Here is a 27,698-nt window from a genome sequence, read left to right as displayed (position 1 = left end):
TCCTCCTGGCCCCTCCCCTCACGCCCCCCAAGGCGTGCTAGCTGGTAAGTCTTCTGCTGTGATAAGTGATATTTATGTTTGTTAATAGCACTTTTCACAGCAGACTTACTCAGCCCCGGCAAGCCCTGGGACAAATTAAGCCCTGGATGGGGAGGGAGGCAGCAGGGCCCAGGGACAGTGGCGGGGTGTGGTGAGCCTGGGGCCAGAGCCTGCCACCGCGTGTGTGGAACCTGAAGTCCCATGGCCAAGGCCTGCCTCCCCTAACCCCAGGGGAAGTGGGGAATTCACCAGCTGTCTGCACCTCCAGCGTTTGTGTCTCTGGAGGGGGGCAGGGCCCAACCACCTCTGGCGGCCCTGGGAGAGGGCCACTGCTTTGCGTCCCCCCTCCCTTCATCAAACCCCAAGAGGCTGTGACCGCAAGAAAAGGCACTGGTGACCACATGCGGCCACGGTGACTACAGTTTGAGGAACACTGATTTAAGAAGCCTGTGGGAATTCCACACACAACAGATTTGTAGCTCTATGAAGCTCTTGGTATGTCTTGTGTAAATACCTATTTAGGTAATGCATGTACCTCACTTGATGAGGTGGTCTTTCGATTTGTTATGTAAATAGCTGTTTATGCATACACGGAAAACACCCAGTGTAAAACAAGCATACGTAAATAAAGTCCTGAGGAAATGCCTTGGGGGAAAATAGTTACTGTGGACTTACTTTATTCATTTTTTCAAAGCAAAATCTTATTTAGAGAAAATAGTAACCAAAGTTGTTGTTATACAGTTGCCAATTTTATTTTACTACTATAGCTTGCTGATCATGAAAAACTTGAAAATACTTAATTTCCAACAAAGATATTAAAACTAGTTGTGGGGAAACGCCCAGAAGTTGAGTATTCACACTGTAGGTGTTTGCCAGTGCATTGTTGCAGACAAAACGTTCCAGAGCTAAATATGCTGTTTCCGTTTTATGTCCCATGAGCCTTCTCCAATGCTGCTACCTTCCCTTAAGCATAACTCATATAATGCTTTTGAGAGTGCTTAATTCTTCAGTTCAGTGTATTATCTTTCAGAGCTGTTTATTGCATCCACTCCTCAAGTTAACCTGCTTCTTATCTTGATGTGTCAAAGTTGACAGCCTTGTCACTCAGTTGACTTTAGATGATCTTCTTGATCTCTTCATTTATGCTTTCATTTTTGCATTGGTGCACATATGGACTTCAGAATTAAAAACACAATAAGTGACAGTTCTTACATTTTGAATCATAATGGGTTTGGTGTTGGTATTAAGTAGGAATTAATTTCTTGTTCTATTTTTTTTTTTCATTTAAGCGTCCTAAATGTGAAGGTTATTTGTTGTGAAATGCAAAATCAGCGTATGAAATGATGCCCCCCTTTTTTCTGCTACAAGATTGATTGCAGGATATACTTACAGGTGCAGCATGAGAAGAAATGAAATTAACATAGTGATGAAATGCTTCATTTGCGAGGTTTAAGAGGTTAAACTCAAATTCAGTTTTAAAATGGCACCATATCATAAACTATGTGCCAGAGATTACCCTGCTTAAACAAGGTAATGACTAATCCTCTTGCTTTTTTGAAATCAGCTTTCCGTAGAGGTCAGAATAAATATACTTTGTGGAGGACTTTTTTAGTCCAGAAAATATTGTCTTAAATATACAAACTAATATCTCCTCATTGTGTTTTAAATAGATTTTTAAAACATCAGAGCTCTTGGTTATCAGTTCAGTTAATATGTAACTACTAAACTCTGCCTGCTGTTGTATACAAATACGGTCTTGCAATCAGTTGGGTCTCATTTAAGTGTGATAAGACGGTCAGTTATTAAAAAGAATTGCCCTAATGTTTATAATAGGCACTAAAATTAGCGCCTGAACCAAAACCCATTGACTTCAGCGAGCTTTGGATCAATCCCTTGGTGAGTTTATAATCTGAGGGCCAGAACCTGGCCCATGCCAAATCTCCTTTGTTTTGGTCTGGTGAAGAAAAGCAAATTTAAATATTGCCTTAGTGGATTCTCTACGGAGATCCCACTAGTGGTGTATAGCCAGCCTGAAGCCACTCACCACCTCCCCTCCCCTTACAACTCTCAGTATATGGCATACGAGGGGAGGGGCTGTTGGGAGTGCAGCAGTGTCCTGGCCACTATTCCTGGCTGCTGTAACAGCCCTTGGAGATCATCACAAGCTAGGCTTAGGTTAGAGCAGTTTTTAACTTATCCTGGGCGTGAACTTGACTCTGCTTGAACTTGAATCTGCTTTAACTTATCCTGGGGGTGAACTTACAGCTCTGAGATCAGGTGAGTATTAAGTTTGTCACCTTTGCCATCCCACTTGGTACTATGATAAGTACATCTCAGCCAGACCCAAGGATTGGTCTCATGAGCACAGTGGGATGTGATGCATAAATCTGAATTGATTCTCACATTGGGACAGAAGAACTCAGAGTATTTTGTTCTTAGTATTATAGTTTTTGTGTTGAAATGGACACAAGGACTTTTAAGGCTGACACATCTGTCTGCATATATCTTCTTCATTTGAAAGATATACTTTAAGTTTCTGGTTAAACAGGGCTCAATGTGCAGAATATTTAAGTGTACCCAAGAAACCAGTTACAAGAAAATGAAAGAAGAAATTAAAAAGATGAACTGAAAACTGTCAGTGATTCAGATTGAAGAACTTGAGACCTGGGTTGATTTTTAAACACTGCTTCCAGCCCCTCTGGCATTGTCAGTTCCAACCTCGAACAGTGACCTCAAATGCATTTTGCATTAGCATTTAGTGCCACGAAATGCAGACTTCCAGTGCCTTAAGGGCTAACGGAAATACAAATATAGCAATAACACAGAGCATTAAGTTCAAACAGATGGATCCTCCTCTGTTATGCCATGTTATCTCCATCAAGATTCTGTATGCATGTATAAATAAATTCACAGTGTATGGCTGATGGAAAAACCAGGTATATTTTTGTCTACAATAACAAAAAACAAATATATCCTCTAACACACATTGTTCCGGAAGGTAATAAGTCAAGGGGGCATCTAATCAGACTATGGTCTCTACAAATTGAAATTCATATTGACTACAGAGTTTTGGCTAACAAACAATTTTAGGGTTATTTTGGTACAAATCTCCTTGAACGAATTAGACTAATAGTGCTTCTGTTAAAATAAGCTTAAAATACACAGATGCTTCCATCGTATGAGAATACATGGCAAAAGTAGTGTTTTACTATATAAGGCTGTGACTAGGTTAGAGGTAGAATACTGCGTTTTATAGACTATTTTCATAACACCAAGGAGAAAAATCTGAAGAATATATTTAGTAGAAGTTTTAAAAAGCTGCCTTTCTGTTGCTGGAAAAGAGGCAACACCAAGGCAACACAATGCTGGGATGCACAACTATGCAGGGGTTTTTTGGTAGTGGAACAAAGCTCTTTACTGCAAAGGTTCAAAATCCGGGACACTGTATAAATAGCAAGCCGAGTGCAATAGTTTTGCTTTGGTAAATTTTTAAAGTTTAATTGTTCAATAGTAAGGGTTTGAAACAAGTAATACAAATTAGTTTGATACAACTGAACACTTAAGAGAGAAGAAACTGAAGCATGAAAGTAGAGTTCAAATAAAAAAAGGATGATCGTGGATCAGATAGCATCCTACTTTCCTGTAATTCCTCATGTCCCAATTGATGTATGCAGTTTTCATTTGTGCCTGGTGTAGCTAATTAAATCTATGGAACATTTTAGGAAAGTTTAGAGAGTGTGTGTGTGTGTGTGTGTGTGTGTGTGTGTGTGTAAAAATTAAGTTCTTAAATCTGTCATCCTTTAACAGGAAGCTGTGAATTTATAGCTTCTATCCTTTTAATCACAATTCTTGATGTTAAACATTCTTGTTAATTCAACTTATGTCTTTTTGTAATTAGGATAGCTATTTTCTGTCCCTTTCTCCATTAACTTTTCTGCTTAACATCCAGGAATGTCAAAACTTAGACTAAGGTGGGTGAGGTAATATCTTTTATTAGATCAACTTCTGTTGGTGTGAGACAAGCTTTTGAGCCCAGGCCTGAAGAAGAGCTCTGTGTAAGCTTGAAAGCTTGTCTTTCTCATCAACAGAAGTTGGTCCAATAAAAGCTATTACCTCACCCACCCTGTCTCTCTAATATCCAGAGACCCCTATGGCTACAGCACTGTATAAAACTTAGATTGGTTCTTTTATTCTGTGTATACTAGATAGAAATATGTGTTTGTCTTCTAGGCATCATAAGTCCTGGAAGGGTGCAGATGCTGGCCCAGAGATGGGCTCTGGAAAATACTGGTTTCTGTTCAAACCAAAAAGAAAAATTGTCCAACTTTACAGTGGTGAGGGGGGGAATCTACTTTTAGGGTGTGTATTGGGGGAGAGGAGGAGGAATGAGCAACCCATCTTCTTGAGGGAGGCAATCTATTTTTTCCACAGGACCTCCCTACGTACCAGTATCTCCACAATTCCTAATTCTTAAGGCAGTCCTTCAACCTCCAGGAGAGGTGTAGCCCATTGGAGTAATTACTACCCATGCAACATTTGTCAGGTGGACTAGCTTTCTTGTGGCCCAAGGCTTTGTGGTATATTTGCAATCAAAATGGTGCAAGGCCTTTCATCTGGCTGGGTCTATTCTGAGGTATGTTCTTTCTGAGGTGACCTTTAAATTATCTGTGGTGTACCTAGATGGCATAGTAACAGGTATACTTTGATATACTGAAATATATGCATCAGAAATTTTTTATTCTTGCACAGGAAAGAACTATTCCAACAAAATGGAGCACTGATATAATCTGTTCCAGCATTTCATCACATGCATGGTATTGACTTCTTCCGCCACTTTATACTTAAAACATTTCATGCTGTAAAAGTGTGCCATCAAGTTGTAGGATGACAGCTTTGACGCTGATAAAAGCCTAGTGTTATTGCCTAACTTACATATATAATACTGTAGATACAAAGGAGTGTTAACTTCAAAACAATTGAAACAAAAGTTAATATTGTATATATCTCACACACCATGTTGGACTCAAAATGTAAGCACATTGTAAGATGTGAAGCAATCTTTAATCTGGAGAAGAACTACAAAAGGGCGGTTCCATCTATATTGTGTGTGCACTTTTGCATATATTAAACATGTCAATTTACTGCTTATGTACAGTAGTTTGAAGTATTTTAATGACCATGGCAAGGGAATTTGTTGTTTTTTGTTTTCCTCCTTTAATTTATAGAGACCAAATAGCTAATAGGTTCCAACCAGAGTGTGGATGGTGACACAATCTCACTATTTGGAATCTTCATTAGCATAAATCCTGGAAGGGTGCAGGTGCTGGCCCAGAGATGGGCTTGGGAAAATACTGGTTTCTGTTCAAATGAAAAAGAAAAATTGTTCAACTTTGCAGTAGGAGGAAAGCTGCTTTTAAGGATTTGCATTTGTCCAACTGTTTGCTATAATCATTAGTACAGGTATATTATGCATTACAGGTGTTTGTTTGGTAGTGAAAACTGTGACGTTGCATATCATTTTAATTGTAACCCTTTATTCTGAAAAATTTACCTTTTTTTCAATGAAGCTTTTCATGCTTGCATCTGCCTAAAAGTTAATTTAAAAAAAAAAAAAAAGAGCAAAATCTCTTTGGCCAGCTTTGAGTCAAGTTTTGTTTTTGTTTGTTTGTTTCTATTTAAAACAAAACAAAACACATTTTTTTTCCAGTGCCAGGAAGTATCTGGAACTTGTTTTGTTTTTTAAAAAGCAATGAACAGTGAGGAGTGTCTATTTAATTTGAAAAAAGTTGGTTCTGATTTAATAAATTTGCCTGTTTAAAACATTGTGTACTCCATGTGCACAATATAAAACTCTGTGGAGTGTAGAGGTGCACATTTTGGGAAATATTTATGGTGTATGTGTGAGCAGCTCAGAATCTCAACACTTCTAAGTCTGAAATGGCAGTTGGGAAAATTGTATATAATGTGAAATTTAAAATATGAATAAATACACAGAATAATGTATTTTCAGTGAGGAAACTAATTTTGTTAGAAACTCAGAAGTAGCTGTATAGCAAGTGATATGTTGAAACCTCAGATGTATTTTTACTAAACAGTGTTATTTAATCACATTTTATAGGGGGCAGTGTTTTTTTATTTTTTTAATTTATTTGCATAGTTCTGGATGATGACCAGACAAGTGAAAATTACTAATTTGTTTTACTTTTCAAGAGCCAGATAACTCATTTGAATACACTACGTTTTATTTTATCATATTGCAACAATGTCATCTTCTCTTTTAAGGTTTTGATAGAGGCAAAGATGATGTGTCACAAAGTAAAGAAGATTCAGCACATTCAATGTCAAAAAGCAAGGTAAGCACAGCCAGCTTTCCAAAAGCTGGTTTTAAAATATGCAATTACACAGTGGAGTTGTTCCATGCACTGGGTTTAAATGCAAGTGTATTTAGCCACAGTGAGTGTTAATCTGGTGGATTGCTGTGAAGACCTCTCAAGGGAGAAGGATTAAATATTATTAAAAGCATAGTGTCTACTTTATTAGGGTGACTTTAAACATAAACCTACAGTGCAAACTCAAGAAATTGAGTTATAGTTTCTCATGTCGTCTTGTTAAAAATTTTCATTTAGAAGATGGCCTCTCGTAACTTAAATCCACTGTACTTTTGGGCAGCACTGATCTTGATATAGAATGTGAACTTCCAGCCTTTTGACCTGTAAGTGAGAGTGCCTTTGATTGAGTCATAATATCTCCTTATGGGACGAGTTGAGGGTTGTGGGAAAAGGTGTGTTTTCCAACAATCATTCTATTTATATGTAGTTTGTGTTTTGAGAAACTAAAGTATTTTTAATTTAATGTTGCTATTTAAGAGCATGAAGTAGTCATTCATGAGTTCAATATGAAGTACCATTTCTGTTAAGCAATGAGGGCCTCCTAGGAGGTGCAAAGTGCCATCATCTCCCATGCCAGTCAACAGTTTACTGATCTTTAGTATAAGAAACTATGGTCACTGGTTTCTTTACACTCATTTTAAAACTGGAGCTGGTCATTAATTTTTTGACTAAACATCTTTCATTAGAAAATGCCAATTTGTTGAAGTCGCATCTGTTCTCTGGAGAGATTCAGTTTTGATTAATTTTGCATTTCAAAAAAAGTTTCGAAATGATCAAAACTTCTTGTTGTAACTTTCTGCGCAAAATAAAAAACAAAAAACACAGCCCAAGCTCCAGCCTGAGTTTATAACATCAAAGCATCATTTACACAGCTACTTTTAGTGTGCAAACCCCACTTTCGTAAGTCTGTAGACCTGGTCTGGGAGACTCAAACCCCTTAGCTTAGATCCATTTGTGCTTAGAGCCTGATGAGTTATTCATATGAAGGTTTTCCAGAACTTGCCTCTATATTGTAAGATGTGGTATTTTTACATCAGACATTTTCTAAGAGTTTTGAGAAATTCCCAGATTCTGGCCTAGAACATCTTAAATGTGGAAGGTCAGTGTACTACTAGAGAGAACACACTATTGCCATATTCCCTTTGGTTTTTTTTTGCTTCACCCGTTGTCAAGGCTAAATCACCACTCTGGCACTTTGAGTGCAGAAAGTAGGGCCTGCAAGGATTCTAAAAATTAATACTTGCCACTCCAGGCTTGTATTAACCTTCCAAGGTTACAGCTTTTTTTTCTGACCTTAGCTTGGTAAACACTGCCACCACCCAAATGCAAACAAAACAAAACAAAACCTTGGACCCAGGAAGGAACACTTGGGAATTCCTCCCTGTGGGGTAACCTAAAGCCCTTTCACCCCTCCTCTGGGGAAGAGCTGAGGGGGAAAAAAAACAAAGGAAATTCGCTATAACCACCAGGTAATCAAACAGCATATGCACAAACCTCTTAGGACACCAAAAATCCAATCTGGTCTTAAAGGTATATTTTATTAAAAACAGAAAGGAAGAAAATACATCTGGAACTTAGGCTTTTGCTAGATTTTAAAAGAGCAATTCCAAAAATTAAGCACCCAAACTAGCCTTCTTGGGGGTTCATCTTAACGGTTACAAGCAACAAAAGCATCAGGTTAGCACAGAGGAGATCCACAAGCCAAAATAGCCTGATAGCGTCTAACTAAACATTCCCTATCCAAATTATTTTTTCTAGGTATGGAAGATACTTTTGCATATCTGGTTCAAACCTTACACAGCATTCCTGCTTATAACATTACTGCTCCGTGTCGCTCCAGCCCAGCGAACAGACCAAGGGAAAGTTTCTTTCCCAATTTTAAAAAGTTCTAGCCTTCCCATTGGCTCTTTTGGTCAGGTGCCCACTTCTTTTTTTTTTTTCTTTACCTGGGGGACTTTTTAACCCTTTACAGGTAAAGCAAGTAGAGAACAGCTACAAAGAGGGATTTTACAGCTGGCTGGCTGGGTGTCCATCAAAGGGAGCAACCCGCCACCCCTCCCCCCTTCATTACCACACAAGTACTTTAAGTTTACAGTCTATGGCTGCAGAAATCTTACATTTGAAAAACCTGTACTTGTAGAGACTGGTGTAATATGAGGTAATTTTAATTTGTGATGCTTTGTGACTCCTAATGTTGCTGTTCACATCCATGCTACAACTTCTTGGTCAGGGCCTAAGTGTCTGCCTTTGGTGACTCTTGTGTATTTGGTGGCACGTGAAGTTTTAATGTGGAATAATGGCCTTCAGTATCTTTCTGATCAACAGTCTGTAATGTATATCTTTCTGTGTGGTTATAAAAAGGTCACATTTTGCACAACATCTGTATGAATAAGAGTAAACTGCCGTTTGGTCACTGAATTGAAATTTGTTTTTACAAATGAGATTTTCTGACTTTTTTTTTTTTCCTCGGGGCATTTCTACAAGGGCAAAATGAAAGCTGTTTAGGTACCGTAACTGAATGTTTCAATTCAATGGCCAAAAACAAAAAAAAAACAAAAACCCTGTTAACACAGGGTTAAGGTTGCTTGGTAGTATGTCGACCCCTTGTAGAATGTTGAGTTGAGGGAAAACTCAAACTTCTAAAAACAAGGAAATTCACAGTTAAAATTGCCATGCAACTTTAACTTTGCCCTTTTTGGGTAATGCATACTGCCAACCCCACAATTGCTGAAATGTAGAAGCTCTTCACCAACTTTTTTACTGTGCATTCACTCTCCCCCACTGGATTCCATCTAACATTATTAAAGGGAAAATAGGTTGCCCACATTACCTTCTGTCTCTTCCTCTGGACCTGGCAGTAGCCAAGGGAATTATTAGGATACACTGTAGGTGCAGTTAGTGTGTTAACTGCATTTTCTGCTTTTTCAAAAGTTTGAGTCGTCCTCAACATTCTGCAAGAGACAACATCCCACCAAGCAACCTTTTGACTGCTGCTGCAGTCAAAAAAGCTAAGTGTTAGGAACCACTAGGAAAGAGAGAGATAATAAGACAGAAAATATCATAATGCTACTATATAGTATACCCACACCTTGAATATTGCATGCAGTTCTGCTCTCCCCATCTCAGAGATGCATTAGACCTGGAAAAGGGCAACAAAAATGATGAGGGGTATGGAACAGCTTCCACATAAGGAGAGATTTAAAAGACTGGGACTCTTCAGTTTAGAAAAGAGATGACTAAAGGAGGGATATGATAGAGGTGTATAAAATAGTGTGGAGAAAGTGAATAAGGAAGTGTTATTTACCCCTTCACATAATATGAGAGGGTTCACCCAATTAAATTAATAGGCAGCAGATTTAAAAAAATATACAGAGGTATTTCTTCACACAAAATACAGTCCACCTGTGGAACTCGTTACCAGGGGATCTTGTGAAGGCCAAAAGTATAACTGGGTTAAAAAAAAATTGGATAAGTTCATGGAGGATAGGTCCAGCAATCGCTATTTTGCCAAGATAATTGTCCTGTTCTGTTCATTCCTTCTGAAGCATCTAGCACTGACCCCTGTCAGAAGATAGGATAGTGAGTGTGTGTTGGGGTCAAGGGGTTCAGGGCAGAAGGGTGGAGGGTGTAGGGCAGAAGGCTGGGGTGCTCGGCTCATGGGGGTGCTCCCAGCTCCCTGCCCTGAGCGGCTCATGGCAGGGGGCTGGAAGGGATATGCCCTGTTCCACCCTCTTCCCCCAGGCTCCGTCCCTACCTCTCTCTGCGTCCTCTACGGAGCTATGTGCATGCTGCCGCTCTTCCCCCTCCCCCTCGCTAGGGCCATCAGCTGATTGGCGCAGGGAAGGAGAGGAGGAGGGGCAGGAAAGCACCACACTGGGGGAAGAAGCGGGGGAGCGGGGAAGCTTGGCTGCTGCCGAACCAAGCTTCTGTCTCCTGCCCCCGCAGGGGAGAGCAGTGGGCGGGGGGGCTGAGTGGGGCTGGGGCCGGGACCATGGCAGGGAGCTGCATGCCACTTAAAATGTGCTCGCGTGCTGTAGGTTGCCGACCCCTGGTGTAGACACTGCATTGCTTGCATTGGCCAATGGCTATCTTGTCAGTTTCACGGTTCCAGCATGGACAAAATTGACAAGAAATCTGGGCAGCTAGATCCCAGCTTCCCTTGCCTACCTATTCCCAGCTGGACTGCTGCCCAGAGGCTTCCTGCTCAGCCCCCCATTCTGCCCCTCTTCAGTCAGTGGAAGCGCTCCTGGTGAGGGGGGCATGCACGACTGTTAGGAGGGTAGCGTGGACATCAGCCACTCAGTGGCTGTAAATAGACCTAATAATGTAGGTTGACTTAGTAATGCAGTATAGTCATGCCCTTAGTGAATTGGTGGATATGAGTAGGATATGCACCTGGGCTGAGCTTCATTGGCTGAGTGGGAAGGAGAGGAGGATTGGCGTTCACTGGCACAGGTGGGGCTGCGGGAGGGTTGGGGTGCATGGGGGCTGGAGTGAACTGGCAGAACTGTGGGGTGCCAGGGGTTGGGGTCCATTGACAGCTGTGGGGTACAGGGGGTCGGGGTGCAGAGGAGTTGGTGCATTGGCAGTGCTGGAGGGTGCCATGTCTTCCTCACCTGAACCCCAACCTTGCTCTTCTCCCGTACCACCCATACTTATTGTTTCCCCCTCCCCCCCCCATGCTTCCCAGGAAGCATTCACATGTCTGATTTTCCACAAAGACTTTAATTACACTTCCCCAAAATAAAATTGCGAGGATTCACAAATTGCAGCAACCTCCAGCCACTCATTTCAAAACTTTTTGTTTTAGTTATGGGTTTTTGATTAACTTATCAAAATTAACTTAGTTATATTAACTGAAGGGTGAGTTCACAGTCATCTGTCTCAACGAGGCTGGTGATTAATCTAATGATTAGTACCTCTCAGTTTGCTAGTACAAGGCAGCAGAAAGAAACAGGATTTTTTGGCGGGCCATCTGTAACGGGAACCTCTTGGTCGAATTACCTCATATTTCAGTCATTAACGCTACCCCACTTCCTCATGAGGCAGACCAAATTTAAAAGCAATCAAAATCATCATTCGGATTTTAGAGCACTCACAAGAGTTGAGCTTTAAAGCATATAAACTGGTGGGAATGAAAACCCTCTACCTCAGTGGTTTTCAAATTGTGGGTCATTACCCCAAAGTGGGTCGCCACCCCATTTTAATGGGGTCTCTAGGGCTGGCATTAGACTTGCCCTGGGGCTGAAGATGAAGCTAAGGCCGCCCCCCCTCCCCTTCCCAGGGCTACCTGGGGCTGAAGACGGGGCTTGGGCTCAGGTTTCGGTCCCCCCCTCTTTAGCCTTCAAAGGGGATTGTGATACAATGAAGTTTGAGAACCGCTGCATAGCTGTTTTTTCTGTACTGGTACATGCACACTGCGAAAACCACACATTTTCTTAAATACTGTTCTCAGTTTGGGTCATCCACGATTTAGTGGGGTTCCATGAACCTGGGGTAACACCTGACAGATTGTGCCACTGTTTTGACCTGCATCGTAGTGATAGTTTTGATCTCTAGCTCTGGCTGGGGGGGCCAGGGCGCGGGGGAAGAGAAACTTTTTGAAAAATGGCTGTCTTTTCAGGGCTTATCTCTGGAACCCCTGGCTCAAATGACCCTACCCCCCCCCCCCCCGAGGTGCACAGAAATCTTCAATTACTTCAAAAGAAATCTAAGCATGTAGTTTTTAGAGGATTTATGAAGGTCAACCTTTAAATTTGTGACACAGCCTTAACTATCATGCTGCTGTTGCCTACTATATTATCTACATCAGTGGTCTCCAAACTTTTTTGATTGCACACCCCTATCGGTAAAAACTTTTTGAGCATGCAGCCCCTGCCGCGCCGAAGCGCAAAAAAAAAAAAAAAAAGCTGCTCGGACTCCCGCCTGACGAAGAAAAAAAGTACTCAAGTATTCAAGTACTTTCATTGCATCGGATGAAGGGGAAAAAATAGTTACTCTGGGGGGAAAAAAAAGTGCTCCTCCTGCCGTGCACCCCCAAGGATCCTCTTGCACGCACCCCACTTTGGAGACCACTGATCTACATCACCCTGATCCAGTGGCTTTATAGCCTATTTACACTGGAAGAAAAGGGCAATTTGTGGGAGAGAATATGACTTGAGTATTTACTCATAGATTATTCTCTGTAAGGAGGATACCCTGTATTCTTCATGCAAAAACAAAAGGTTGTTTAAATTGAAAAATTCAATACAACCTTAACTATGGAGCTGTTATGGAATTTCCATAATCATCTTGCAGGTCTTTTAAAAAAAATTAACGCTTTTGCCTTGGTGTAGTATCCTATGGCTACTCATTCCTGTCTCCCAGCCCAACTGTTCTGTAGCTGATGGAAAAGACTTGGAATTCTGTGATGTCATAGTTGAGAAGTCTAGACCATGTCAGCCTTTGTTCAGTCTTTAAGCTCTGACTCTGGATTGCTTCAGATGCAAAACAATACATCATTCAATTCTAGTCCACACTCAGGTCGTACTGGTCAGGGAAAAGGAGAAAATACACTTGGTCGTTATCCAGCTCCTTTATGATCACAACAGCTAGTTGGTCCTGAAGTTTCTGAGCCCTCTTTCTATTCTGTGATTCTTTTTTAACTGAGATTCTTTAATTTATAATTTAACTAAATTACTGATCTTTGAATATTAATCCAATTTATTTTCTCAACTTTCCATTTCAGGTTCTTACTCTTGTTTTCCGTCCGATAACTTCAGTCTTTCTGTCCTTTCCAGTTATTGTCTTATCTAGACCTCTGTACAGCTGCAATAAGGAGAGAAAAGATGTTTTCTTTCCTCCATTAACACCTCTTTTTCCACCTTCGGTTTTGCAGTAGCTGTTTGCCTAACTTTTGATAGGAATCAACAGCTCCCTAGACTTCAGGATAAGCTTTCAGAGAGACAATTGGCTGTCCCAGCTACAAAGGCTAAGTGGTAGCCCTTTTGTCTAAGCATGGACTGGACCAGCAGTGATGAAAGTTACTCACCACCCAGTTCAAGGAAGGTACAGCATGTACCTCACTAGGAGTTGCAGTTGGCTCTTTTACAATGTTTCCTGTTTAAAATGTTTTTCTCCTGTCATTTTTTAGATGTGAATTTAGTGCTTGGTAAAGGTGCTGGCTTGACATCCCTGGAGTTTAAAGTCTTCCATTTATCTACTGAACAAGTTTCCCATAGGCAGTTTCATCACAGTGCTTTTCTAACAAACTTCAACTCTTGCATGGAGACCAAGTTCTCATAGTTCTAGGATTAATGTGCACCAGTGTGGGGTCCCATGCACATATATACATTTCAGATAGCATTAGATTCCTTTTAACAGGCAATCTGAAAACTTCAAAGTGTTATTTTGGGGCGTGTTCCATTACGCCTTGCCTTTTGGATTCCCTGGCTCATCTCTCCTCAAATGCTTGAAAAAGAGTAGCTCTTTTTCCCCTTCATCCGATGCAATGAAAGTACTTGAATACTTATGACTTAATAGACCAAGAATTCACATGTCCAGTTGTATATTTAGAGTTAAAATCTAAATTTTATTTTGTTCTGAACAGGTTTCTAATATGAAATAAACAGTGCTCCCTTCCCTCTCATTATCCCAAATGTAGGGAATCTCCATACTTGCACATTTTAGACTCAGTCATTCCTAAGTGTTTCAGATTCAAACTTTTTGTGAATGAACTTTGTATTGAAATTTGAGACTTGAAAATGGACAGCTGGCTATTTGAAAGGCTAAATAGAGTAAGAGGTTGCTTTCAGAAAATTGTCCTCTAATTCAGATTGGCAGCAAGAAGGCTGTATTGGTACATGGGCATTTTGCTACAAAGCAACTCTTGTCAATCAGGGTTGTTTCTGTGCATAGAGAAATAGATCTCTTTTAAATTTATTTTTGGGTTGGTAGGAGATAACTACTGAACAGTTCCCAGTGGTGATTCACTGGATTGCGATAGTAATGACAAGTGATAAGTTGTAACAGCACAGCAGACTTCCCTTACAGATGGCCACTTGCCAGTCTTTGGCTGGATCAGTCAGTGTCCTCTTCCAGTTCCCTTTCAGCTAGTGGACAACAGATAAAAAGAAAAACATCTTTGAATCTTTTAAGACATGACACAAAACAAATCATGTTATGATGAGTCAGCACATCTGCTGAGATATCTTGATCTTCTGGAGTTTGTAGGAGAGGGGAAAGCGGTGACTGAACTCTTCTTGAGCAATCTTAGTCCATTGACTCATGGAACAGATTTAAGTCTAGTTTAGTCTGAAGACGTTGCATGATTCCCTTCATGGATTGGGGGTAAGTGCCTAAATAGCAGTTGGCACAGAAGGAGTTGTCCAGTTATAGGTATCGAATATTGAAGAGTTGAGCTCCTCCCAATTTTAAATTCCTGTGGTCCATCTTTCAGCCAAATAGAGCATTTAAAAACAAACAAACAAAAAAAAACATTCAGCCAGAGTTGACTCGTGTCTGCCAATAGTGTGGGGGGCAGGGGGAGATCTTGGGCAACTGGCTTCAGCAGTGTTACTGAGTATGCTCAGTCTATATGGCTTGTACTGAGCATGCTCACACAGAAAATGGGGTGGGGGGAGAACGTGACCCCTCTTCCCCTGCGTCTCCCCGCCCCCTGCAACAAATTTACTACATGTAGTTGAGCTTCTGGAGGATTCACTTGCAGGGTCTTTCAGTCTTTAAAGTAACTGACAAAAGCAGGGGTCTCAAACTCAATTTACCTTAGGGCCAGTGCCAGTCCTCAAATCCTCCCAGCGGGCCAATAATGTCACTGAAGATGGTGTTCAGAAAAGAAAACGTTTATATAGTATTTTTTATTTTTAATTTCTTAGAAATAATAAAACTGTCATACAACTTTATACAATTCTTCGCCTGCCAGAGAGTTTTTAGTATTTTCCAGACACCTGGCAGCGCTTCAGTTCTGTCAGTTTGTTGATGTTTGGCCTCAATGACTGAGCAGTTGAAACTTTCAGGATTGCAGCAGGGTGTGCATCAGATAGGTGTGTGCGGTATTTTGACTCGTTTATATTCATTGTGGGGAAAAAAGTGATGCTGCCTCCATGGGTGACTCTGCCCAGCAACTAATGATGCTGCCTCCATGGCTGACTGCGCGGCATCTAGTGATGCTACTCTGTCCCTTTCCCCCCACCAACAGGAGCTGCGGGGGGTGGCGCCTGCAGCAGACATTGCTGGCAACGTGTCTGCATGTGTGTCTCCTCCACAGGCTGTAGTGGGGAGGTTCTTGGGCCGCAGACCAGGACTTTGAGACCCATAGACAAAAGTATAACTCTGTAAATAGTTCTTGAATGAACCAGGTTGTGAGAAATTGATTTTTATTGAAGGAAAGGAAAGGAAATGGTGAAGACAGTAGAAACCTATAGAAACATCTGTGCACATCACTGATTTTTTTTTTTTGTCTGAGTGAAACACTATCCTAATGTGTCCAGGTATCTATCAGCAATACTTACTTATTCTTTATTTTGTAAATTTCAGTCTGAATCCAAGCTTTACAATGGCTCTGATAAGGACATCTCCTCTACTTCAAGCAAGCTCACAAAAAAGGAGTCTCTTAAGGTGTGTCACTTTCCAAAATAATTTAACAGCTTGTAATTTGACTTTCCAGTCAGCCCTCAGAAGCTAAATAGGGATAAAACCTCTCAGGTAGAGCCCTGCCCGGGACTATGTTTTTAAATCCAGCTCCCATCCTGCCCCGCAATACCTACTCCCTCATTGTTTCTGGCATTTTTTATTCTGCTCCCACCTGCAAAAACCTTGGATCCCACAAGAGAGACCAATTCCCCCATGCTACTAAAAAAAAAATTGATTAATATATTGTATATATAAACAATATTCAGGCACAATTTTTACCACTAAAAGAATAAAACAAATATTGCTTAAACTATGTTAAAAAAAATACTTTTAATTCCTGTCATAATAGACATCAAATCTCTTTCTATCCCTTGCTTAAATTTAAGTATTAAAAGCTTTATTTAAAAAAAAAAGAAAAACTTGCTCTACATTGCTGAATTTCTATTTGACAAACTGATGAGAGATTTAGTTTTCCTGCAAATTACTGTAGTCTGGTTTTGTTTATGTCCATCCAATCCTGCCCAAAACAAAGTACAGTTTACCTGCTCCCGCTATTATGGCAGCGAGCCCTCTGGGACCCGTGGGATCCCAGTCCCGCTGCTGTGCTGCACTCTAAGGAATATCTAGGACCATTGCCTCATGATGATGCTAAGGTGACTTTGTGTTTCTGTGGTGCAGTCTTTAGGATCACATGTAAAATGGGAAGAGTGCCACTTGTTGAATCACCAATACTGTCTTGTGGTACCTATGTTTTCCTTGTTGGTGTTTCCTCCATATATTGACAAGATCAGACCTTACAAAGTTTTTAAAATCACTGCCAAAGGTGTTTAGCACAGAATTTTTCAGCCTGGAGTCGAAACCAAAAAATCTTTAAAAATAAATAAATAATCTGGTTTGATTTGAATCCAGAACAATTTTTTTCCTAACTTTACAACAGATTTGTTTTGAATCAACCAAAACATTGTCAACTTGAAAATAATTTTTTTCTGTCTTTTATTTTATTTGTTTTGAGTTTTTGTTTCAATTTGGTTGTGTGGGTATTTCACCCTTATATATATATATATGCCAGACTTTGAAATTGAACTGTCCATTTTGAAATGAAAAGTCAAAACAAAGTAGTCCAAGATGAAAAATTTCAAAATGGTCAAAAAGAAACATTTCAGCTTTTGAACATTTTTTTTTTTTCAGTTGAAACTGTTTGCCAAATTTCAAATTGTTTTGGGTCCTGAAAAATGCAATGATGAAAAAGCAATTCATTGAAGAAACTTTACCCAGCTCTTGAGGTGTTATAGCCACAGACCTTAAAGTGGTCGGCCACCGTGAGAGGAAAATGGCATCACTGAATTTCTACTGCAAAAAATAGATAAATAAAAAGTAAATACTTTCATGTCCCTCTTTCATTATTTTTCAATGTAATGGACATTTAAACATGCATACCTCTCCTAAACCCAAAATCTGCACAATTGTGCCAGTGTATGAGAACTTGAAATTGACTACTAATTGATTATAAATAAAAGTGAAACGAACTGTTCTACTTGCTTTTCTGATAAGGAGCAATGAAATAAACAATAAAATAGTTAAAAATAAGTGACTTCAGTTATTTTTTTAAAAAAAAATTTAAGGTGATGTTTGTAACATTTTTTTTTAATTTGACATTAGAAGTGACTTGTCTTGAAACTGAGCAGGGAAAAGTCTTGTGTGTTCAAGACAAACATTCTTCCACATTTTAAAGCTGCTTCTTTGTCTATATTGTTACAGGTTGAGCTTTGCACCTTACAATTTTCCTGAGGTTTTTGTTAGTTGCAATGTTTTTTTTATTGCTCTGACTCGCTTTTTCCCTGTGATTTAAAATAGTTTTCCCATCTTCTATATTTGTTAATTACAGGTTCAAAAGAAAAATTACAGAGAAGAGAAGAAGAGAGCTACGAAAGAATTGCTTAGCACAATCACAGACCCATCAGTTATTGTTATGGCCGACTGGCTGAAGGTCAGAGCTTGAATGTGAAACCTGAGTTGAAGTTGTAGCAGCTGCCTGGTGTTTACCTACCAAAATAGAAAAGGCTCAGAATCTTGATGGATTGCTGATTAATGTTTTTCAACTAGCAGAGCATCTATTAATTGCAACCCAGAGGCTCCATGCTTGAATCCTAGGGGATAACTGAGGAACCTGGCTGTTACTTACTGCAGTCACCATAGTGACATTGATCTAATATGTACAGCAACTAATTTAAAAAACTAGTTGGGGTTATGGGGTTTTTTTTGTACTTGTTGATTTATACTTGATCATAGAGAATTCCTTAATTTCTGTTAGCAGTCACAAAAGGAAGGTCAGTAATCTTCTTAGGTATTTTAACACAGGTTCCTTCTTGCCCATCTCTTCCTCTTTTTTTCTCTTTCCTCCCATATGAAATAGCTATAATCCTAGAAGCTTATTTCCATAGAAGGGATGAGACGTTCATCTGTCCCAAACAGTGGGCAGTACCACCAGCAACAGGGCATAGCAAAAGCAGTGTGGGTACTTTCACAGAGATTAAAGTAAATGGCTTATGTATAAGAGGTAATATTTACCCTGCTCATGGAAAAGCCTTACTAAATAGAAGGATTAAATCAATACTACGGAGGTCAACAAATTGGTGTTTGGTCAGCCTGATAGGGAGATATAAGTTCTAGAGTGACCAGAACTTAATCACAAACATCCAGACTCCAGACATTCAAATCCAAGGAACCTAAGAACTCTTGGTGGTGCACAAGAGGAGGTGCTCTCTCAGATAGCCAGTGACCCAAGCCAGATCTGGAATTTTTATATATCTATAGATTGGTTGTTAACACCTTGATTTCTATTCAAAGTCAAGTATTAAGCACTCGGAGACCTGTTATAACCTACCGTCACTAACAAAGAAAAACCTATTGCTGGCCAGTGCCAGCTGACTTGAAATTGCCCTGCAGCCCCTGCCCGTTGCTGTGTAGACTTCTGGGTTCAGGCTGTAGCCCAGGCTCTAGGGCCCTCTGAGGTGGAAGAGTCCCAGAGCTTGGGCTCCATCCTGAGCCCAGAAGTCTACACAGCAACGAAACAGCCCTGCAGCCCGAGCCCCGTGAGCCTGAGCTGGCTGGCGTGGACCAGCTGTGGGTTTTTCTTTGCTGGGTAGATACACCTTAAGTAGGCAATTGCATTCTGCACCAACTGTTTCTTCTGAGTTGCATTCATAGCAATTCCATTCAGAGTCTATTATAGTAAAGCCATATGTCATGCTAATGGTAAAATACGATCTGGCCGTGGACACTCCTGGGGAATCCAGAAGGAATCAGGGATCCAGAAGTACTTCCAGATTTTGAACCAGGGTAATATTCGCCAGCCCTGGAAGGAGGAATCTGCATCTAAACATGTTTCTGCCACAAGGAAGTGCAGAACACAGTTGTAGAATCAACAGACTTACTTTATTTTGGGTAAAACTGTCAATTGGCTTGGATTCAATTTTCCTTTCAGCAGGAGAGGGATGACTTTGATATTTATTTTTGACTTTATGATATTTATTATAATTGTGATGAACTAAACCCAATTGTTAATACTTTGTAGATTCGTGGTACATTGAAAAGCTGGACCAAACTGTGGTGTGTGCTGAAACCAGGAGTATTGCTCATTTACAAAACCCCCAAAAATGGCCAGTGGGTGGGAACCGTGCTCCTGAATGCTTGTGAACTCATTGAGCGGCCTTCCAAAAAAGATGGCTTTTGTTTCAAACTTTTCCATCCCTTGGAGCAGTCCATCTGGGCTGTTAAGGTTAGTGAACATCCATTCTTTAAGAAGACATTGCAGAATGTGTCTGTTCCCAGCATTGAGTAGAAGCAGCCTTACACGTAAGAGGCACTAGGCTTTTCTATATAGTCATCAGTGTTATGTTTTCTAGCTATTCTTAATTTAATTCTGTGTTAATACAGTGTCTACTGCTGTACTTTTCATCCAAAAGAGTAACTATGTGACCTCTATGATTTATACTGGGTAGATCACATGTTGGTTACATGAATAGATTAATCCTTTGGGGAGCCCTTAGAAATACATAGGATGCTATAATCTTTACTGAAGAGCATACAGTGTGGTTCATGTAATGTGTCTTGCTGAAAAGTCTTTCATTCAATATTTATAAATAGCTATTTCATTTCTTTAGATTTGATATTTGAGTAAATTAATAACTTCATACAAAAGCACTTGTTTTAATTGCTTTTGTACACAGCAATAATGATGGAGACCCTGTAGGCATTTGAAGCTTATATATGATTCTGTATTTTGAAACATAGTGGTGGTGATTATTTGAACAGTAGAATCCCATTTATCCGACCCTACCTTAACAAGCGCTCCACATTTACCAAACAACTTGGACTCGAGGGCCAGAAGCGGGCAATCTCTCCTGTGGACACTAGATGGCGGTGCATCATCACATTTTTCCCATTCTCTGGTTTATCCAGAGGTTGTGGGGTGTTTTTTTTTTTTTATCTGATCATGGCCCTGATCCCAATTAGACTGAATAAACAGGGTTCTACTGTATTACCTTATCTCCTAACAGCCCTACTAATGGATGAGGAATTTATATTCTCTGCATTCTGCATCTGACACACACATGCAAAGTACCTCTGCAGCTGTTTCATGTTGTGTCTCATTGGTGATGGAGAATGGTAACTTTGTTCTTCATTAAGTTCAGGCAGTTAAAGTAACATTTATTCTGAGGAACTGTTGTCTGTTTGGAATCTTATCTCTTCTTAGAATGAAATACTCAAAATATTAGGGTTTTTTATAATTGGTTGTAGATTTACTGTAGTCTAAAACCACTTACCCTACCAATTTCTCATTGTTTGCTGCACACTGTTTTCCCCCATTCCTTCCCTAGCTATATGTATTTTGTGGTTAATGTGACTTAAAAGTTCAATACTTTATATGCACCTACATCAAGAAGGTTGTTAACAGCTGTTTGAGTAGGGTGACCTAGCTCTGCAGAAGATAATAAATCAGTCTTAGGCTGAGATCTGCATAAATCAAGTCTATATTTTCTAATTGCTTGAACGGTATTAAAGATAGGTCAAATTTTAAACCTGAATAAATCAATATTGTCCATTTTAAATGTACTGAGGGCTATTGTGGCATTTGCTCGTTCTGGTATGGCTATATACAGTGGAGAATTATTAGTTTTAGTTAGAAGTCCTTGTTAAAATGAAGTCATCTTCCCTATCCTATCCCCCTGTCAGTAACAGCAATCCGCTAGTGAAACTATAGATCCTGTGGGAGGCAAACTTTCATAAGGATAGCAGCCGGTAACTTTACTCTCCAATAAGCTTTCACCATTAGGCTCACAAGAGAAAAAGCTTGTTGTTCAACAAAGAACAAGAACATAAGAATGACTATATACTACGTCAGACCAAAGGTCTGTCTAGCCCAATTCCTGTCTTCCAACAGTGGCCAATGCTAAGTGCCTCAGAGGGAATGAACAGAATAGGAAATCCTCAAGTGATCCATCTCCTGTTGCCCATTGCCAACTTCTGGCAAACAGAGGCTAGGGACACCATCTCTGCCAATCCTGGCTATTAGCTATTGATGGACCTATCCTCTATGAATTTATCTAGGGTTTTTGGAAACTTGTTATAGTCTTGGCCTTCACAACATCCTCTGGCAAAGAGTTCCACAGGTTGACTGTGTGTTGTGTGAGGAGCTCCTTCCTTTTGTTTGTTTTAAACTGGCTGCCTATTAATTTCATTTGGTGACCCCTAGTTCTTGTGTTATGAGGAGTAAATAACACTTCTTTATTTACTTTCTCCACACCAGTCATGATTTTATAGGCCTCTATCATATCTCCCCTTAGTCATCTCTTTTCCAAGCTGAAAAATCCCAGTCTTATTAATCTCTCCTCATTTGGCAGCCATTCCATATCCATAATAATTTGTTGCTCTTTTCTGAACCTTTTCCAATTCCAATACATCTTTTTTGAGATGGGGCAACCATATCTGCACGCAGTATTCAACATGTGGGCTTACCGTGATTTATGTAGAGGCAATATATTTTTCTGTCTTATCTATCCCTTTCTGAATGATTCCCAACATTGTTTGCTTTTTTGACTGCTGCTGCACATTGAGTGGATATTTTCAGAGAACTATCCACAATGACTCCAAGATTTTTCTTGAGTGGTAACAGCTAATTTAGACCCCATCATTTTATATATATACTTAGGATTATGTTTTCCTATGTGCATTACTTTATGAATGCAAACATTGAATTTCATCTGCCATTTTGTTGCCCAATCACTCAGTTTTGTGTAGCTCTTCGCAGTCTGCTTTGGATTTAACTATCTTGAGTAGTTTTGTGTAGTTTTGTATCTGCAAATTTTGCCACCTTGTTGTTTACCCTTTTTTTTCCCAGATCATTTATGAATATGTTGAATAGAACTGGCCCCAGTACAGACCCCTGGGGGACACAAGTATTTACCGCTCTCCATTCTGAAAACTGATCATTTATGCCTACCCTCGGTTTCCTGTCTTTTAACCAGTTATTGATCCCAGGAGAGGACCTTCCCTCTTATCCCATGGTAGTTTACTTTGCTTAAGAGCCTTTGGTGAGGGACCTTGTCAAGACTTGTTCACACCCAGTCTGGAGAGACACCACCACTCAGAACTATGTACACAAGATGTATAGGTACTGCAGAAGTCCTGCTTTTCCCTAAGTGCACTTTTCATAGTGTCTGGTTCCTCCATCTGGCTGACTGCGCATGCCTTTCTATAGTAGTTCGGGGTCAGTCACTTATCATACTCCCTTGATGTTATGCTCTTCCAGTCTACAGTGTATAACGGGTCGGCAACCTTTCAGAAGTGGTATGCCGAGTCTTTATTTATTCACTCTAATTTAAGGTTTTGCGTGCCAGTAATACATTTTAACGTTTTTAGAAGGTCTCTTTCTATACGTCTATAATATATGACTGAATTATTGTTGTATATAAAGTAAATAAGGTTTTAAAAATGTTTAAGAAGCTTCATTTAAAATTAAATTGAAATGCCGAGCCCCCTGGACCGGTGGCCAGGACCTGGGCAGTGTGAGTGCCACTGAAAATCTGCTCGCGTGCCATAGGTTGCCTACCCCTGGTGTATAATGAATAGTATCCATTCTGTTGTGTTTAAACCAGTCTGAGACTTCAGCACACTAGTTGCTTAGTTCTCCCTCAAACACTCAATATTTCAAATATTGTCTTTCTGAGACTCAATCAGATAAGCTGAAAAAGCACTGCAAATATATTTCCATGAATAAACTGAGTTTTTAAAACATTCTTTATCCACCCCCTTATTGTTTGCATCCCTTTTGCATTCACTTTCCAAAAACAGCCATGACATTTTAGTTTTACTGGCATGAATGTGCTGTGGAAAGTGAACTTCAGAGTCTTATGTTCACTTACAGAAACTGAAGTTAAAATTTACCCATGAATGTTTGTGCAGGGAGTGCTAGAACTATCATCCGGTTAGGGAACAGAAACCATACAGTGTAACTTCTCACCGATTGCAACTAACCAACCATCTACAATAGTGAATATCAAAGACTCTCAAAACTATTTGCAATCAAGCTGTACATTTTTTAAAAGTCTCTAATGTTTTCAGAAAACTGATACATTATAGAAAATCTTAATTTACAAGCAATTATTCCATTACCAAAAAGTTCATTTGTTCAGTTATTCACTGCAAATTACTCATTCAGTTTTACTCATTGTACTTTGCCTGAGCATCTAAGCATATCACTATCATATGCTTTATCCTGAATGATAGTAGTCTGGTACAGAGTAATTAATGTATCTCATATAACCCAAATTAGAGTCCAGGTAACTTGTCTCACTGACAGACTTCTGGCCTCAGACTGTAGTCTCGCCACCTTAAGATTTTACACATTATCACAATATCATTCCCCTTAGTTAAGGCACTTTTTGGTCAACCTACTCATATTGCTCATAACCTCTTGGATCTGTGTGATCTATACTTGGAGGATTGACAGCTCTTCCTGAATAAAAAACTGTGGTTTCTTTCACAGTCTGACTGTTAACTCCCAATCTTAAAATGTCCTTCTTTCTAAATATACTCTTCATAGACCCACCGATATCTTTTGTTTCAATTCTGAGGACTTTCCCTTGAGTGACAGTTCTTGTTTTTAATCTCTGTAATAGGAGTTGAGAAATTCCTGACTATGGTTGAGACTAGCACTAGCCTATGTACATTGTTTCTTTAACACTGGCTGTTCCATAGCTTCTAAAAATCACTGTCGTCTTCTTTGAGTGACTGTTGTATTCCACTGTGGTTTACATACGTGCATCAGGCACCCAAAGCCGGAGAATTTGCAAGTAATGTCCATTGGGTCTCACATGCACCCTGGCTCTCCTCGTGCCTCCGTCCAAGGGGATAAAGGGTGGGGCAGACAGACTGTCTCTCCTGTTGCTTCTCACCACCTCGTGGTCTGCGTTGGAACCTCCAGTGTCTGTAGCTTCAGCTTCGTCCTAAAAAATAAGAATTAGATTTAGCTTTGTAAATAGTTTTAACAATTTTTACAGAGTTTGCATCCCTACCTCCTCTAAAGCCTCCTCAGTACTGCCTCTGGGGGCCACTCTCATGAGAATATTCTTAAACAAGAGATGAACTCCCTATTGGGGCGAGAAGTGGTAGAACACATCCCTCCTCAATACCAAGGGAGCAGGTTTTACTCGACTTACTTCCTGGTACCCTAAAAAAGGGTGGTTGGAGACAATCCTTGACCACTGCCATTTCGATCACATCATTTGCAAACTCAGATTTCACATGGTCACGTTGGCATCTATAATCCCATGTTTAAACCAATCTCAGCTTGGTTTAACATAGGCTTGTTGCATTTCCTCTCCACATTGAGGGGGAGGCAAACTGGATAATATATTCATACTGGTCGGGGTTTTGACCAGGGCAGGATGCTACAGCTCTGGGGTCCTAGGCTGGGAAGCTGGTGGTTATTTTGGCTGTTGCCTCTCTTTTGTTGGTTTATGCAGTGGCTGATCAGAGAGCCTGCATGTAATTGCAGCTGGGTTTGTCCCTAGCTGTATGAATGCTGGAGGAAGTGTAGGACCAGGAGCAGCTCTGCAGCTTGTCACAGCAGCACAGTGTGAAAAGGAGCCCAGGCTGTTGGGTCAGAGAGCTCAGTGGTACCCCAGTTCCAGGTGGCACCCTGTGGGGAACTCCTCACATCTACTCCCAGGGTGATGCTCTGCTTCTTCCTTGGTCGGATCAGTTCAATTATGCCTTTCCTTTGCTACCGCTTCTACCATGAGTTTTATGCAAAATTTGGCAGGGCAGACGTCATCCGGATCACCCCTTACTGGCCCTGACAGTTCTAGTTTCCCCACCTCCTACATGTCATCCCGGCTACTAATCAACCTCCCAATGTTTCCTGAACTCCTGACCCAACGGAACAGCAAGATCAAGCACCCTGATTTGCATCTGTTCCACCTCAGGGCTTGATATTTGGATGGGTATCATCGTTAGAATGTTCAGTTGGGGAGTGAACCTAACTCAGCCTTGAGAGACATTCTTTCTAATATTAGGAAGGATTCTATTAGAAGATGTTACTCCTGGGAGGATTTTGTGCCAAAAATTTAAAAATTCTGCATATTTTATTTGTCAAAATAATGTAGTATAATTACATCAGTTTCAATTGTTTTACAAGCAACAACTATGGCATCATTTCAGAAGGTGCCTTTCTTGATATCCGCAAAGTGGCCACGTGAGGCTCTGTTCATGCACTTGCAAGACATTATGCCCAGGTGCAGGACTCCTTTGCTGATACTTCCTTTGGGACTGCAGTCCTCCACTCAGCTCCACCGTCTACATCCTCACACCTTCCTCCTACTTCAGTAGTGCTTGTCAGTCACCCATGGTGGAATACAATAGGAACCATCACTCGAAGAAGAAGAGGAAGTTACTGACCTGTAATGGAGACTCTTCGAGATGCGTGGTCCCCCTCTGTATTTCATTACCCTCCCTCTTTCCTCTCTGTTTTGGATCTTCTCTGATTTGCAGGAGAGAGAGAACTGGAGAAATGGTTGGTCTGCCTCACTCTTTATGCCCTTGGATGGAGGCTCGAAGTGAGCCAGGACATATGCACAGACCAACTGACCTATTTTCAAATTTTCAAAGCTCTGGGCGCATAGTGCACATGCATAACCCACAGCGGAATTCAGATAGGGACTGTACATCTCTAAAAACCTCCATTACAGGCCACTAACTTCCTCTTCACTTGCTTTTGTTCAAAACTTCTTGCTTTTACATTCCCTTGTCTAACTCACCAGTTTCCTATTAGATTAATTGGGGGAAGTCCATCCCCCAACACCCAAACAGGTTTTCTTAACAATTAGGCTGATTGACAGCTGATTGACAGTAGATTTAACGTAGCCTCCAACCATGACTACAAACCTAATGCAAACCCCTTTACCTATCAGTTGTCTTAAAATTCCTCTAACTTAACTGTTTTTAGAGTGGACGCTTGAGTGGTGTTTTCAATCTTTTATCCTCTAAGCACATTTGACAGAAATAGAAATATCTGTAAGAATAGCACTGTTTAAAAATTCCAGATGTTTAAAACATTTCTTTAGAGTTTATTTAGGTCTGTCAAGCAGTTAAAAAAATTAATTTTGATTAATCGCACTGTTAAACAATAATATAATACCATTTATTTAAATAGTTTCGGATATTTTCTACATTTTCAATATATTGATTTCAGTTACAAAACAGAATACGAAGTGTACAGTGCTCATTTTATATTTATTTTTTATTACAAATATTTGCACTGTAAAAAACAAAAACAAATATTTTCCAATTCACCTCATACAAGTATTGTAGTGCAATCTCTTTATTCTGGACATTGAACTTGCAAATATAGAATTATGTACAAAAAAATAACTGCCTTCAAAAATAAAACAATGTAAAACTTTAGAGCCTACAAGTCCACTCAGTCCTACTTCTTGTTCAGCCAATCGCTCAGACAAACAAGTTTGTTTACATTTGCAGTCGATAATGCTGCCTGCTTCTTGTTTACAATGTCACCTGAAAGTGAGAACAGGCGTTCGCATGGCATTGTTGTAGCCAGCGTTGCAAGATATTTATGTGCCAGATGCACTAAATATTCATATGTCCCTTCATGCTTCAACCATGCGTCCATGCTGATAAGAGGTTCTGCTTGATAACATCCAAAGCAGCATGGACCGACACGTGTTCATTTTCATCATCTGACTCAGATGCCACCAGAAGAAAGGTTGATTTTCTCTTTTGGTGGTTCAGGTTCTGTAGTTTCCACATCTGAGTGTTGCTCTTTTAAGACTTCTAAAAGCATGCTCTACACCTCATCCTTTTCAGATTTTGGAAGGCACTTCAGATTCTTAAACCTTGGGTTGAGTGACGTAGGTATCTTTAGAAATCTCACATTGGTACCTTTTGTGTTTTGTCAGATCTGCAGTGAAAGTGTTCTTAAAACAAACAACGTGCTGGGTCATCATCTGAGACTTCTATAACATTAAATATATGGCAGAATGCAGATAAAACCGAGTAGGAGACATACAATTCTCCCCCAAGGAGTTCAGTCATGAATTTAATTAATGCTTTTTTTTTTTT

At 40.1% G+C, this 27,698-nt stretch overlaps 1 protein-coding gene across 1 annotated transcript in view; it reads left to right on the top strand.

Annotated features, from left to right (window-relative positions):
• OSBPL8 (oxysterol binding protein like 8) overlaps positions 1 to 27,698 on the top strand; it is a 180,380-nt gene that overhangs the window by 117,006 nt on the left and 35,676 nt on the right. The window contains exons 7-10 of the mRNA XM_034762429.1: positions 6,322 to 6,392; positions 15,963 to 16,043; positions 17,944 to 18,045; positions 19,633 to 19,836. Of these exons, the coding sequence (XP_034618320.1) occupies positions 6,322 to 6,392; positions 15,963 to 16,043; positions 17,944 to 18,045; positions 19,633 to 19,836 (458 nt within the window). The remainder of the gene's footprint in view (positions 1 to 6,321; positions 6,393 to 15,962; positions 16,044 to 17,943; positions 18,046 to 19,632; positions 19,837 to 27,698) is intronic.

Source organism: Trachemys scripta, chromosome 1 (genome assembly GCF_013100865.1).
Source record: "Trachemys scripta elegans isolate TJP31775 chromosome 1, CAS_Tse_1.0, whole genome shotgun sequence".
Classification (NCBI taxonomy): domain Eukaryota; kingdom Metazoa; phylum Chordata; order Testudines; family Emydidae; genus Trachemys; species Trachemys scripta.
The sequence above is the reverse complement of the archived record's forward strand: the minus strand, read 5'-3'. Positions and strand labels throughout refer to the sequence as shown.